General features: G+C 46.3%; 1 protein-coding gene across 1 annotated transcript in view; it reads right to left on the reverse strand.

Annotated features, from left to right (window-relative positions):
• Positions 1-7,789: 7,789 nt before the first annotated feature.
• Positions 7,790-15,907, reverse strand: part of LOC122552616 (thrombospondin-2-like) — a 73,896-nt gene continuing 65,778 nt past the window's right edge. Inside the window, exons 21-22 of the mRNA XM_043695381.2 lie at positions 11,469-11,608; positions 7,790-9,983 (exon numbers count right to left, since the gene is read on the reverse strand). Coding sequence (XP_043551316.1) covers positions 9,976-9,983; positions 11,469-11,608 — 148 coding nt within the window. The 3' untranslated portion in view covers positions 7,790-9,975. The remainder of the gene's footprint in view (positions 9,984-11,468; positions 11,609-15,907) is intronic.

A 15,907-nucleotide genomic window follows, 5' to 3' on the forward strand; every position in this document is an offset into this window, starting at 1 on the left:
ACCCCAGGCCCCAGTCCTGCATTGCCCCCAGACCACACTACTACATTAACGCCAGGCCCCAGTACTACAAAACTCCAGGCCCCAGTACTGCCATGACCCCAGCCCCAGTACTACAATAACTCCAGGCCACACTACTACAATAACTCCCTGCTCCAGTACTACAATAACTCCAGGTCCCAGTACTGTAATAACTCCAGGTCCCAGTACTGTAATAACTCCAGGCCCCAGTACTGTAGTGACCCCAGGCCCCTGTACTGCAGTGACTCCAGACCCCAGTACTACAATAACTCCAGGCCCCAGTACTACAATAACCCCAGGCCCCAGTACTACAATATCTCCCTGCTCCAGTACTACAATAACTACAGGTCCCAGTACTGCAATAACTCCAGGTTCCAGTACTACAATAACTCCAGGTCCCAGTACTGCAATAACTCCAGGTCCCAGTACTGTAATAACTCCAGGTCCCAGTACTGCAATAACTCCCTGCTCCAGTACTACAATAACTCCAGGCTCCAGTACTACAATAACTCCAGGTCCCAGTACTACAATAACTCCAGGTCCCAGTACTGCAATAACTCCCTGCTCCAGTACTACAATAACTCCAGGCTCCAGTACTACAATAACTCCAGGTGCCAGTACTGCAATAACTCCAGGTCCCAGTACTGCAATAACTCCCTGCTCCAGTACTACAATAACTCCCTGCTCCAGTACTACAATAACTCCAGGTCCCAGTACTGTAATAACTCCAGGTCCCAGTACTGTAATAACTCCAGGCCCCAGTACTGTAGTGACCCCAGGCCCCAGTACTGCAGTGTCCCCAGACCCCAGTACTGCAGTGACTCCAGACCCCAGTACTGCAGAGACCCCAGACCCCAGTACTACAATAACTCCAGGCTCCAGTACTACAATAAATCCAGGCCCCACTACTGCAACAACGCCAGGCCCCATCACTGCATTGCCCCCAGGCCCCAGTACTACAATAACCCCAGGCCCCACTACTACAATAACTCCCTGCTCCAGTACTACAATAACTCCAGGTCCTAGTACTGCAATAACTCCAGGTCCCAGTACTACAATAACTCCAGGTCCCACTACGACAATAACTCCAGGCTCCAGTACTACAATAACTCCAGGTCCCAGTACTACAATAACTCCAGGTCCCAGTACTACAATAACCCCAGGCGCCACTACTACAATAACTCCAGGTCCCAGTACTACAATAACTCCAGGTCCCAGTACTGCAATAACTCCAGGTCCCAGTACTGCAATAACTCCCTGCTCCAGTACTACAATAACTCCAGGCTCCAGTACTACAATAACTCCAGGTCCCAGTACTGCAATAACTCCCTGCTCCAGTACTGCAATAACTCCAGGTCCCAGTACTACAATAACCCCAGGTCCCACTACGACAATAACTCCAGGCTCCAGTATTACAATAACTCCAGGTCCCAGTACTACAATAACTCCAGGTCCCAGTACTACAATAACCCCAGGCGCCACTACTACAATAACTCCAGGTCCCAGTACTACAATAACTCCAGGTCCCAGTACTGCAATAACTCCAGGTCCCAGTACTGCAATAACTCCCTGCTCCAGTCCTACAATAACTCCCTGCTCCAGTACTACAATAACTCCAGGTCCCAGTACTGCAATAACTCCCTGCTCCAGTACTGCAATAACTCCCTGCTCCAGTACTACAATAACTCCAGGTCCCAGTACTACAATAACTCCAGGTCCTAGTACTACAATAACTCCAGGTCCCAGTACTACAATAACTCCCTGCTCCAGTACTACAATAACTCCCTGCTCCAGTACTACAATAACTCCAGGTCCCAGTACTACAATAACTCCAGGTCCCAGTACTACAATAACTCCCTGCTCCAGTACTACAATAACTCCAGGCTCCAGTACTACAATAACTCCAGGTCCCAGTACTACAATAACTCCAGGTCCCAGTACTACAATAACTCCCTGCTCCAGTACTACAATAACTCCCTGCTCCAGTACTACAATAACTCCAGGTCCCAGTACTACAATAACTCCAGGTCCCAGTACTACAATAACTCCCTGCTCCAGTACTACAATAACTCCAGGCTCCAGTACTACAATAACTCCAGGTCCCAGTACTGCAATAACTCCAGGTCCCAGTACTGCAATAACTCCCTGCTCCAGTACTACAATAACTCCAGGTCCCAGTACTACAATAACTCCCTGCTCCAGTACTACAATAACTCCCTGCTCCAGTACTACAATAACCCCCTGCTCCAGTACTACAATAACTCCCTGCTCCAGTACTACAATAACTCCAGGTCCCAGTACTACAATAACCCCCTGCTCCAGTACTACAATAACTCCAGGTCCCAGTACTACAATAACTCCAGGTCCCAGTACTGCAATAACCCCCTGCTCCAGTACTACAATAACTCCCTGCTCCAGTACTACAATAACTCCAGGTCCCAGTACTACAATAACCCCCTGCTCCAGTACTACAATAACTCCAGGTCCCAGTACTACAATAACCCCCTGCTCCAGTACTACAATAACTCCAGGTCCCAGTACTACAATAACCCCCTGCTCCAGTACTACAATAACTCCAGGTCCCAGTACTACAATAACCTCCTGCTCCAGTACTACAATAACTCCAGGTCCCAGTACTGCAATAACCCCCTGCTCCAGTACTACAATAACCCCCTGCTCCAGTACTACAATAACTCCAGGTCCCAGTACTACAATAACTCCAGGTCCCAGTACTACAATAACTCCCTGCTCCAGTACTACAATAACTCCAGGTCCCAGTACTACAATACCCCCTGCTCCAGTACTACAATAACCCCCTGCTCCAGTACTACAATAACTCCAGGCTCCAGTACTACAATAACTCCAGGTCCCAGTACTGCAATAACTCCCTGCTCCAGTACTACAATAACTCCCTGCTCCAGTACTACAATAACTCCAGGCTCCAGTACTACAATAACTCCAGGTCCCAGTACTGCAATAACTCCCTGCTCCAGTACTGCAATAACTCCCTGCTCCAGTACTACAATAACTCCAGGTCCCAGTACTACAATAACTCCAGGTCCCAGTACTGTAATAACTCCCTGCTCCAGTACTACAATAACCCCCTGCTCCAGTACTACAATAACTCCAGGCTCCAGTACTACAATAACTCCAGGTCCCAGTACTGCAATAACTCCCTGCTCCAGTACTACAATAACTCCAGGTCCCAGTACTACAATAACTCCAGGTCCCAGTACTGCAATAACTCCCTGCTCCAGTACTACAATAACTCCAGGTCCCAGTACTGCAATAACTCCCTGCTCCAGTACTACAATAACTCCAGGCTCCAGTACTACAATAACTCCAGGTCCCAGTACTGCAATAACTCCCTGCTCCAGTACTACAATAACTCCAGGTCCCAGTACTGCAATAACCCCCTGCTCCAGTACTACAATAACTCCCTGCTCCAGTACTACAATAACTCCAGGTCCCAGTACTACAATAACCCCCTGCTCCAGTACTACAATAACTCCAGGTCCCAGTACTACAATAACCCCCTGCTCCAGTACTACAATAACCCCCTGCTCCAGTACTACAATAACTCCAGGTCCCAGTACTGCAATAACTCCCTGCTCCAGTACTACAATAACCCCCTGCTCCAGTACTACAATAACTCCAGGTCCCAGTACTACAATAACTCCAGGCTCCAGTACTACAATAACTCCAGGCTCCAGTACTACAATAACTCCAGGTCCCAGTACTGCAATAACTCCAGGTCCCAGTACTGCAATAACTCCCTGCTCCAGTACTACAATAACTCCCTGCTCCAGTACTACAATAACTCCAGGTCCCAGTACTGCAATAACTCCCTGCTCCAGTACTGCAATAACTCCCTGCTCCAGTACTACAATAACCCCCTGCTCCAGTACTACAATAACTCCCTGCTCCAGTACTACAATAACTCCAGGTCCCAGTACTACAATAACCCCCTGCTCCAGTACTACAATAACTCCAGGTCCCAGTACTACAATAACCCCCTGCTCCAGTACTACAATAACCCCCTGCTCCAGTACTACAATAACTCCAGGTCCCAGTACTGCAATAACTCCCTGCTCCAGTACTACAATAACCCCCTGCTCCAGTACTACAATAACTCCCTGCTCCAGTACTACAATAACTCCAGGTCCCAGTACTACAATAACCCCCTGCTCCAGTACTACAATAACTCCAGGCCCCAGTACTACAATAACTCCAGGTCCCAGTACTGCATTGACCCCAGTCCTCAGTACTACTATAACTCCCGGCTCTAGTACTACAATAACTCCAGGCCTCAGTACTACAATAACTGAAAGCCCCAGTATTGTGGGTGGACGGCACGGTGGCTCAGTGGTTAGCACTGCTGCCTCACAGTGCCAGCGACCCAGGTTCAATTCCCGCCTTGGGTGACTGTCTGTGTGGAGTTTGCACATTCTTCCTTTGTCTGCGTGGGTGTACTCTGGGTGCTCCAGTTTCCTCCCACAATCCAAAGATGTGAAAGTGAATTGGCCATGCTAAATTGCCCATTCTGTTAGGTGCATTTGTCAGGGTAAATATAAGGTCAGGGAATGGGTCTAGGTGGGTTACCCTTCAGAGGGTCTTGTTCGGCCAAATGGCCTGTTTCCATACTGTAGGGAATCTAATCTACTGCAATGACTCTCGGCCTACAGACCATAGTACTGTACTGACTCCTGGCAATCTCACAGGCCCCCAGCCATCCTGGGCTATTCAGTATCCAAATGCCAGCCTACCCAGGGTATGCCTTCACTTTGCTGAGCTGACTTGCTTTTAGTATTTTTAGTGAAGCTTTAACAAGCGCCTGAGACAGCAGCTTCTCGTTAAAGTGCCTCTCATTGCAGCCGAGGCCTGCTCTGTTTCGGGAGCCTGCTGGCTGTCCTTACATGCCCAGGGACACTGTCTCTGTGCCAACTGGAAATAGTCCCAACTCCTGCTTCCACTTCCATCAGGACAATTTGTGGAGTGCATGCTGACTGGGCTCACGAATGTCAAAGTGTTCAGTTGTCAGATCTGTGGCTTATTTTCCATGTTTCATGTCAGGGTAGGCTGACCACACTTTAATGTTGAAGGCGTATCCATTTCCTTTCCTCCTCTCCTCTCAGGGGGTCGAAGTCTGTGGAATTCACTTCCCTGGAACATTTTGGAAGCAGGGTCATTGAGCATGAGTTAGAAACATTCGTGATTGATGGGGAGTCAAGGAGTACTGGGGGCTAGGTGGGGATTGATGGGGAGTCAAGGAGTCAAGGAGTACTGGGGGCTAGGTGGGGATTGATGGGGAGTCAAGGAGTCAAGGAGTACTGGGGGCTAGGTGGGGATTGATGGGGAGTCAAGGAGTACTGGGGGCTAGGTGGGAAAGCGGGGTTGAGTCTTCTGGTCAGAATAGACCATGATCTTATTGAATAGTGGAGCAGGCAAGGTGTTTGCTCCTATGGGCCAGAGTTTTGTCATTACTAAATGCTTTTCCATCAGTTCACACATTGGGGCTTGGGCACTGCCCTGTAGCACTCTGCTGCACTGACAGCCTTTGGTTTAAAACCAATTAGAAGATGCAAGCCTTAACATTGCCCTTTCGTTTTTTTATTCCCTCAAGCAGAGCAGGGGGCAAAAGTGGATTCTCAAAAGGTGGCATATGTGCCATGCCTGTAGGGTCTTCCCAATGTGAGAGGAGGAAGCTACAGGCCGTCGTACATCAATTTACCCACACTGCACAGCAGGAGGCAACAGGGCTCCAACGGGAACCTTGTAACAAGTCACCCTAAACGTATCAATGTGGAAGGAAGAGCTATGTATAAAGTTACTTATGGACCCACCAGGTTTCAATTAAATGTAGGATATTTTGAGTGAGGAGATTCATGATCTTGCCAGAACTGGGTCTTGCCCAGCCTTCCTGAGCTAAGGGATTGTGAAATAGAAATTGAACAAGCAGGAGAGTTGGAAGAGCATTCATTGGTTCCTCTTCACTGGGGGAATACTTCCTCATCTCGAGCTTCAGTTAACTTTAGAACCGACAAAGAAGGTCAAGGAAAGATCAAGGTACTCATTAAAAGCAAAACTGCTGGAAATCTGAGACAAAAACAAAAAATGCTGGAGAAATTTAGCGGGTCTGGCAGCATCTGTGTTAATGGCTTGAATCCAATATCTCTTTGGAAGTGATCGCTCTTCATGTATGAAGAAGAGTCATAACAGATTCTAAACATTAACTGTTTCCTCTCACCACAGATGCTGCCAGACTTGCTGAGTTTCTCCAGTCTTCTTCATTTTTATTTCAGCTGTTCATTGGTGCTCAGACAATACCTGCCCTGTCTCCTCACTCCTGAAATCACTCACTCCAGGAATAGTTTGAGGAACCATTCCTTCCTGATAAAGGCCCAGAAAGCAGTTGCAGTGACATATCTCGAGCTTAACTTACCTAACACAGAAATGACCTCATCCCCACCATTCCAGAATGTTCTTACTCCTGAATATCCTCCTGAATGTCATACTCACCATCTTTACCCCCAGCTCACAACATTTATAACCCATCCATCATGATTCTATCCTTTGATTCTGGAAGGCTCTCTCTCGCTTTCACCTTCACATACATTCTCTGTTTTCAAAGACTCACAGAAAAGCTCACAAATCCTTACAGTGCACAAACAGGCCATCGAGAACACAGGACAGTACAGAACAATACAGGCCCTTTGGCTCTCAACGTTGTATCGGCTTTTTATCCTAATTTGTCCCATCATGTCTGCGCAAGGTCTTTGTAAGAAACTGTCCAATTAAACCTATACTTTCTGTTCTTTCTCCACAGCTTGGCAACTCTCCTGTTTATCAAGGATTTCTCCAACTGCATTCTGAAAATTTCAATTCAATTCTGGCCCCCTCTCTGGCATTGCCTTCCTGATCATAACAAGCAGATGAGTAAACAAAGAAAATTTTCTTGCAGGTTGCAATTTAGTCAACATTGACAGCAAAACTGTGAAGGCTGTTCACTTCAACACAAATGTAGAATTCCATTCATCATGCAGTGTACATGGAGTCAAGAAACAATTGAATGTATTTCTTGCTGAGGGAAGGGTTGACAGACAGCGGGAGAAGGCAGTTTGATGGACTGGCTTCTGAAAGACAAGGTTTTTCTCATTATTCTTTCAGGCGATGTGGGCATCGCAGGCAAGGCACACACCCCTGCCATTGAGTGGAGTCACCACTTCACTGTCGATCGGGGGGCAAGTGTAAGCCAGACTAGGTAAGGACTTCAGATTTTCTTCCTGAAGGGGTGATCCACCTGGGCTCAAAGTAGGTGTGACCCCACGGCACAATTCTAAATGTCGAATGGCTTTCATGATGTCCTGACCAATATTTGTCCTCAACCAACGTGACAAAGACAGATCACCCCGATACTGCCCACTTGCAGCTTGTTCTGTGTGCAATATGGTTGCTGCATTCTCTTCTACGTTAGAACAGTGGCTACACCACAGAGGTTTGTGGGATTTCTAGACACTCTCTTCCTTTCTATCTAACAATCCCTGACTTCTGTGAGCTACTACAGTTTGTTGTTGCTTTCCCCTCCCCATCTATGACACACTGTTTGAACTCATGACAGAGGCATGTTGTAAGTGTGACACTTATTACCCAAGGAAGAAACCATGCAGATTGCTTCTGCTCTGCTTTATCACCTGAGCCAAATGCATTGCTGTACAGGAGAGCAATCCTTTGCAAGCGAGTGCTGCAACTCTGATAAAAGAATATTGAAACGTAAAGCTGAGTATTTTTATTAAATGCTTCATTAACAAACTGCACCCTTAGCTATGTACAGTTAATGTGCTAAACTTGTGTGCGCGTTTATGCATATATTTATATACTTCCAAAGAAAAAAAAAACACAATGAACAAGTGTCAAAATCTGATGAAAGAAAACGAAACCTGCAGTACTCAACTGCTTTACAATGTGAAGGCATGCACTGATGTGGCAAGATTTTGGATCAAACAACACACGGTTATCCTGATGCTCTCAGAGGGGGGTGGAATATCGCCGTACACTCATTGTGCAGTGTTTGAGGTAAATACCACTAGAATGGAGCAATGGAAAATGTGGGAGTTGCCTGGTGCCAGCAATAGTTGGCGAAACCAACCCTGCGATCGTTGTAGGGCACGGTTTGCGATGCCTGGTCAGAAAGTGCCCGTTTATTACTGGCAGGCTTGCCCAGTTTGAATTTGCCAGGAAGAGGTCAGGCACGGGTTTTGGGGAAGGGCCTGTTGCTTGAGTGAATATTAAGTCAGAACTGCCAAGTTCAGTTAGTACCACTCGCTTCAGGGACAGAGCAGATTAATAGAGAGGCCAATTGTGTCATGAGAGGCCTGCACAGTATCCAAGGTAAACACCAGGCCTAAGTATAGGCCTTGGTCTCGCCTGCTTTGCAGAATACCAGAGTTTATTTTTATTTTACGATTTAAACGGATACCCAAGGTAGAGCAAATTTGACTAACAAATACTGTGTATTAACACAAATTGGTTTAACTCACAGAACACTGTTTCAGCCTTTTCGATAGTTTATTTGCCTAATATTAATCAAAAAAATATAGATTAGGGTTTGCCGGCCAAGATTCTTTTTTTCAAATTTCGATATTGCTTCAGTGTAAACAAATAAATAAATTATTTACAATCTTTGGCAAAATTCACTGCTTCCCACAAACAATTTTTTTTTAAAGAAAGGGGGGAGAGAGAGAGAGAAAATAAAATCATAAATAAATTAAATAGGAAAATATGATACAATCTAAATATTCACATCTTTTGCCCCCTCACCCTCTGCAAACTGTTTTCTCTTCCTTTGAAAGGTGGTCGTGTTTTGTGTGATGGTCTGTGGAACCACTTGACGTTCCTTGTCCAACGATTCTGAGGTGCGGTGGGGGGGGGGGGTGTTGGTGTGTTGGGTAAAATGGGATGGGGAAGGGTTGGTGGGGAGGTTGGGAGAAAGGAGGGGAGGGGAGATGCAGAAAGGTTACAAGGAGGAAGGGGTTGCTTTTCATGTCAGAAGAAGTGTTAATAGCTGTCACTAACATTGAAAGACTGCAATGTGTGTACAATAAAACAAAAATGATATGTGATATATAGAATATACATAGATGCACATCCACATATATTCAGATGAAGCCGATATATTATTGGTTGCGGCTTGCTTTGTCTATGAAGCACCCGCCCAGAATAGCTTTCACTCAGCTGAGCATGTCAGTTAAATCAATTCAGTGTTACATAAGAGAGAGAATGTCTATAGGATTTGTATGTTATGACTGCAATAGCTGTGCCTCGTGTAATACCGAATGGCTGAAAGCTTTTACATACAGACAATGAAATGTGCTAGAAAAAGTTGTAAACAAAGTGTTTTGAAAACTTTTTTTTGTAATTCATTCTTGTTTCCCAGAAGATGTCATTTTTAAACATTGTTAAATCAGACTTCCTTCTTTCTCTCGTTTTTTTTTGTTAAAGAAAGTAACAGTCCGAGTCTCCTTGACAACAGCCTTATCAGAAAATAGTAACGGCAGGCTTAAATTGCAGTACGATACGTTTGTTAAATGATCAGTAATCCCTCTAACTAGGTATAGTGACAGTTGCGAGACGTGTCGGAGATACAGTCGGCTTCCTGTCGGGAACATCTAGGTTTGCCGCATTCCTGCCAGGCCGTTCAGAGGGAGCTGGTGCACAGAGCGGGAGGGAACAGTCACCACAGTTGGCTGAAGGTGAATGGAGTTGTGTGTGAGGGAAGGGGAACGGGGTCGGGGAACAGTGTGGAGGGGCCACAGGTCGAAGGTTACACTCAGAACGACAATGGAGGGGGCGGGGACGGAAGGAGGGGTGGGCGGAAAGTCGGGACTCCCAGTCCAGTTGAGGTGACGGGGCAGCACAGGAACATCCAGGGATTCCATCGCGTGTGCCGCCAGCGGGTGCTCAGTTATCTGTGAAAACAAGATGTCGCATTGAAACTCTTTACACTCGGGGGCCTCCCATGACTTTGCAAAATGGTATCTCATAAGGGCTTGGTGCAGGAGTAGGCCATTCAGCCCCTCCAGCCTATTCCTCCATTCAATACAATCCTGGGATGATTTCATCTTGGCCTCAACTCCACTTTCCTGTCTGCTCTCCATAACCCTTCAACCCATCATCAATTTTAAAAAATCGTTCTTATCTCCTAAACTTAGTCAGTGTCCTGGCATCCCTCACACTCTGGGGTAGTGAACGCCACAGATTTTTCGCCCTTTGAGATGAGATAATTTCTCCTCATCTCAGTTTTAAATCTACCATCTTTGTCCTCTCATCCTAGATTGACCGATATGAGAAACATCCTCTCTACATCTACTGTCACTCTCCTTTCGCATCTTAGAGACCTTGATGAGATCTCCTCTCATTCTTCAAAGCTCCAGTGGGAATAGGCCTAAACTGCTCAAACTCTCCTCATAGGTGAAGCCTTTCATTTCTGGAATTAATCTAAGCTTTCGCTGAACTGCATCCAATGGAATTGCATCCTTCCTCGAATAAGGGGACCAAATCTGTACAGATTACACCAGCTTCAGCCTTGCTAATACCTTGTGCAGTTGCAACAACCCTTCAGTATTTTTATGTTCCATTCTCTTTGGGGGAAAATGCCAACATTCCATGTGCCCTCCTTGATACCCGCTGTACCCTCCCCAGCTAGAAGTCTCAAGGAAGAGAGGAATATTTCCAAGACACACTGTCAGAATGTTTCTTTTTGCACTCGTCAGGACTGATGCAAGAATGCCAAATTTCAGAGTATAGCTTGAGAAAATGGTGCAGATTGGTCTTCTATTCTGGTTAGTCATGGCCTCTCCATGGAGAATGCACCAGGGAACTACTGTTGGCCCACTTTCAGGTAACACAATAAAGACACAATGCCGAGACAATAGTTCTTGATGAAGAGTCACCTGGACTCGAAACATTAGCTTGCTCTCTCTCTCCATGAGTGCTGCCTGACCCACTGTGATCTCCAGGTTGGAAGGGCTAAAGGAACTCCTGCTGTTCCTTTGTTAATCATTGTGAAAAGAATCCTTTCGGAGTCATAATCAGAACAGGACAGCTCAATGACTGAGAGGGATTTAATTATTTTGCAGTGTGACACGTTGTATACTCACATGTACAAGTTATATTTTATTAATATATAATAAATAAGCAAAATATGATAAAATGTAACTATAATGTGTAACTGTCTACATTTTCAATGTAAATTCTAGGTCATAAAGACTGCAAATGGCCCATTCCAACTTTGTCCAGGTTGCTTCAACCAGTGGGTGGGTCTGTAATAATGAGAGGGTCCTGTGAACACCTATTTGGAGGTGGGACCGCGTGAGGAGGCGACAGGGAATCTCCTGTGGTTATTATATATTCCACCATAAAACACCCAGAGAAAAACACCAACAGTCACTTACCTCGACACTCGTATTTGAGGTCAGAGAAGTAGAGGGCCTCTTGGGAGAAGACAAACAGCCCTAGTCGTCCGCCAGCTAATGTCTTGTCGTAGATTGGGCCAGAGTCAGCCATGATTTGTTTTCCTTCATACACCACCACTCTGCAGAAAACAGAAGCAGAACTGAAGACGCTTCCTAACGCACCAAACCGTACTCGCAGGGAAAACCAAAATGCAGGAGATCGGAATCGAAAGAGGAAATGCTGGAGGAAGTCAGCTGGCCTGGCAGCTTCTGTGTCCATCAGCAACAGCAGCAGGACTCTGAGTTCAACACCGGACTCGAAAAACTAACTCTGTTTCTCTTTCCCTCTCAACAGACGCTGCCAGACCTGCTGAGTCTCTCCAGCAATCAGTGTTTGCTGCACTTCCAGATGTTGGGTACTTGAAATCCACTTCACACAGTGTCTGCAACCACAGAATGAAACCTGAACGCACCCACATCAGAACACATCCCATAAACAACTACTACAGCATTCACATTCAAAGTAGATGTCCCTCACTAACTTCTCTATCTCAGAGCACATCATAGGTATGGACATTCACTCTATGAAATCTGACGTACAGATCAAAGGCAGTACTTCAAGTGAAGTGCGGTCACTATTAATTTTGCATTTTGTTTAAGAGAATGGCCTGTCTTGAACACTTCTAAAGTTCACCAACAGCATTTCCTGTAATTCTTTTGTCTGTTCCAGGAACTCCAGACTCAGGAGTCAATCATTGGGCTGATGGCTGATGGGCATGGAGCGTCCACTGCCCATGGGGTCATGCAGCTACCTGGGGTTTGGTGTTCACTTTCACTGTCAGAGACAATTCGTCTCTTCTTCACTCTTTAGAGTGAGGCGGCACAGTGGCTCAGTGGTTAGCACGGCTGCCTCACAGAGCTGGGGACATGGGATCCATTCCACCCTCAGGTTTGGAGTTTGCACATTCTCCACGTGTCTGTGAGAGTTTCCACCCACAATCCAAAGGTGTGCAGGTTAGGTGGGTTGGCCATAGGCCATGCAGGGTTACATTGGGTGGGCCTGCATGGAGGACTCGATGGGCTGAATGGCCTGCTTCCATGTCGGGATCTGAGATGGGCCTGCAGACTTACTTTGCTGTCAGATATTCCAGAATTTACAGTTTGAGACTGAGGATTAGACCGGGTTATCTGCGGGTGACACGAGGCCCCTAAGTGACTACTTTCAACTTCCAAAGCATCATTTGAAAACTCACCCTCAATGTATTTGAATAACATCCCCTTTGTCACCATCAATGACTAGGTTAAAGGAAATGGCATTTAAGTCCAATAAAAGTTTACCTTTTCCTTCGTTGAGGAGATATGGGTATCGCTGTCTGCGCCATCGCTTATTTCCCATCCCTCACTGCCCATGCGAAGGTGACTGTGAGCAATGGTGCTCCTAAATCTAACTGAGTGGTCAACTGGGCTGTCTCAATGTACCAATGCTTTAAAGGTTAATTTCTAAATGTCGGACGTTTGTAATTTTGCTGCAAGTCATCAAGAAATGATCAACGAGCAGGGGCTGAACAGGCTGGGGCTGTTTTCCCTGGAGCGTCGGAGGCTGAGGGGTGACCTTATAGAGGTTTACAAAATTATGAGGGGCATGGATAGGATAAATAGGCAAAGTCTTTTCCCTGGGGTCGGGGAGTCCAGAACTAGAGGGGATAGGTTTAGGGTGAGAGGGGAAAGATATAAAAGAGACCTAAGGGGCAACGTTTCACACAGAGGGTGGTATGTGTATGGAATGAGCTGCCAGAGGAAGTGGTGTAGGCTGGTACAATTGCAACATTTAAGAGGCATTTGGATGGGGATAGGAATAGGAAGGGTTTGGAGGGATATGGGCCAGGTGCTGGCAGGTGGGACTAGATTGGGTTGGGATAGTTGATCGGCATGGACGGGTTGGACCGAAGGGTTTGTTTCCATGCTGTACATCTCTATGACTCTATGAACGCCTCTGTCTCAGCAAACCATGTTCCGTAGTGACAGATTCAGTATGTGAAGCCAACTGGGATTTAGAGAACACTTAAAATAATAAACTGTCCCCAGGCAGCTTCAGAGGAGTATTGGAAAGGAGCATTTGACACCAAGCCACATCGTGAGACATTAGGGCAGTTCGCCATCAGTTTGGCGCGAGAAGCAGATCTTGAGGACAGTCGTAAAGGGAGACAGAAGAATTTCAATCAGATTTTCACTTTGTGCTTCACGTGATTCCTTCTTTATTGAATGGCTTCAGATTTCAAAACGCTTTCAAATCAGTTAGTAATAACTCAACACGCTTATTTTGTGGCCACTGACTGAAATCTTCACCGTTCACCCTGTAAATGTTGGCGCTGAAAGGGAGCTGTGGTGTGAGGGGATTTATTGCATTCCTCAGAGATTCCTCCGTCTTTAGTTTCAATCGAGGTGTCAACTGAGTGAAATTCAATCAGTGAACACCTCCAGGAAAATAGCAACTGAAAACCTTTGTACGACTGTCGGGGGGGGGGGGGGGGGTGCGGGTTGAGTAAAGAAGAAAGGCATATTTGTGCGTGAAACACAGAATGCTATCACACAGGTACAGCATTTAATCAGGAAGGCTAATGGAATGTCAGCCCTTATTTCAAGCGAGTTGGAGTACGAGAAGTGGGAAGTCTTACTGCAACTGCACAAGGGGCTGGCGAGATCACACCTGGGGTACTGTGAGCAGTTTTGGCCCCCTTACTGAAAGAAAGATATTATTTAATTGGAGGCAGTTTGGAGAAGGCTCATTCTGAGGATCCCTGATACGAAGGGATTGTCTTATGAGCAGAGTCTGAACCTGTTTAGTCTCTGCTCATAAGACAATCCCTGGAGTTCAGCAGAATGAGAGATGATCCCACTAAATGATATCAGATTCTTTAAGGGGCCTGACAGGGTCAATGCTGAGACGGATGTTTCTCTTCATTGTAGTGTCTAGATTAGACAGAATAAAGGGGAACCAGTTTAAGACGGAGATGAGGAGGGACTTCTTGTCTCAGAGGGTTGAGAGTCTTTGGAATCCCTTGCCCCAGAGAGCTGAGGGGGCTGGGTCCTTGTGTATATTTAAGGCTGAGACAGAGAGATTGCTGATCAGTCGGGGAATCGAGGGTTATGGGGAAAAGGGTGAGAAAGTGGACACGAGGAATGTTGAATCAGCCATGATCCTATTGAATGAAGGATGTTCAGTTGGAAAAATATGTACCCACAGAGGTATACCCTGGGACCCCCATTAAAGGGGGTCACTCTATCCCCAACCAAGGGGATAGGCATGATTCTGAAGCTTAGAACAAACAGAGTTGTAGTGAAACAAGACAGCCTTGTACATAGAATCACAGGTAGGTCAGATTGGGTAAGGGCTGCAGATTTCCTTCCCTCAAGGACATTGGTGAATCCAATTGATTGTAGTTGTATGGTCGCTTTTGGATTTTTTCTGAGAAATGGAGTTCAAATGTCAGCATTTGGGATTTGAAACAATGTCCCTGAAACATTCCCTGGATATCTTCTATCTTGCAGACAGCCAGATAGACACAATGGCTGCAATGCCACATTCTCTGTTGTAAACATTTTATGAGTCTGTCATAGAATCATTTTGGGTGGCACGGTGGCTCAGTGGTTAGCACTGCTGCCTCACAGTGCCAGGGACTTAGGTTCGATCCCCGCCTCAGGCGACTCTCTGTGTAGAGTTTGCACATTCTCCCTGTGTCTGCGTGGGTTTCCTCCGGATGCTCTGGTTTCCTCCCACAGTCCAAAAATGTGCGGGCCAGGTGAATTGGCCATGTTAGGTGCGTTAGTCAGGGGTGAATGCAGGGGAATAGGTCTGGGTGGGTTACTCTTCGGAGCATCAGTGTGGACCTGTTCAGCTGAATGGCCTGTTTCCATACTGAAGGTCATCTAATCTGTATCTCATATACCTTCTAACGACTCTGTCAAATTTTATCTTGTGATCTCCAAGGACAACAGACCCATCTTCTGCAGTCTCACCATGTATTAGAAGATCTTTGTCTCTAGGAGCACTTTAGCACATTGTATAAATACTGTGGCTCCAAGAGGAGGTCAGAGTCTAGGTGTTGCATAGTAACTAACTCAGGCCCTGACTCCCCAAAGCCTACAAGGCACAGGTTAGGAGTGTGATGGAATACTCCCTACTTGCCCTGGATGGATGCAGCTCCAACAACACTCAAGAAGCTTGACACCATCCAAAGCAAGGCAGTCCACTTGATCAGCACCACATCCACCACCTTCAACACTCGCTCCCTTTACCACTGGCTACAGTAGCAGCAGTATGTACCGTTTTCACAATTTACTACAGAAACAGTCTTAGGCTCCTCCAATAGAACCTTCCAAATCTGCAAGCTCTACCTCCACCACCTTATAGGATGAGAGTACCAGCTACATGGGAACAC

This window comes from Chiloscyllium plagiosum, unplaced genomic scaffold (assembly GCF_037043375.1).
Source record: "Chiloscyllium plagiosum isolate Xiang-an unplaced genomic scaffold, Cpla_swu_hap1 HiC_scaffold_10, whole genome shotgun sequence".
NCBI classification, from domain to species: Eukaryota; Metazoa; Chordata; class Chondrichthyes; order Orectolobiformes; family Hemiscylliidae; genus Chiloscyllium; species Chiloscyllium plagiosum.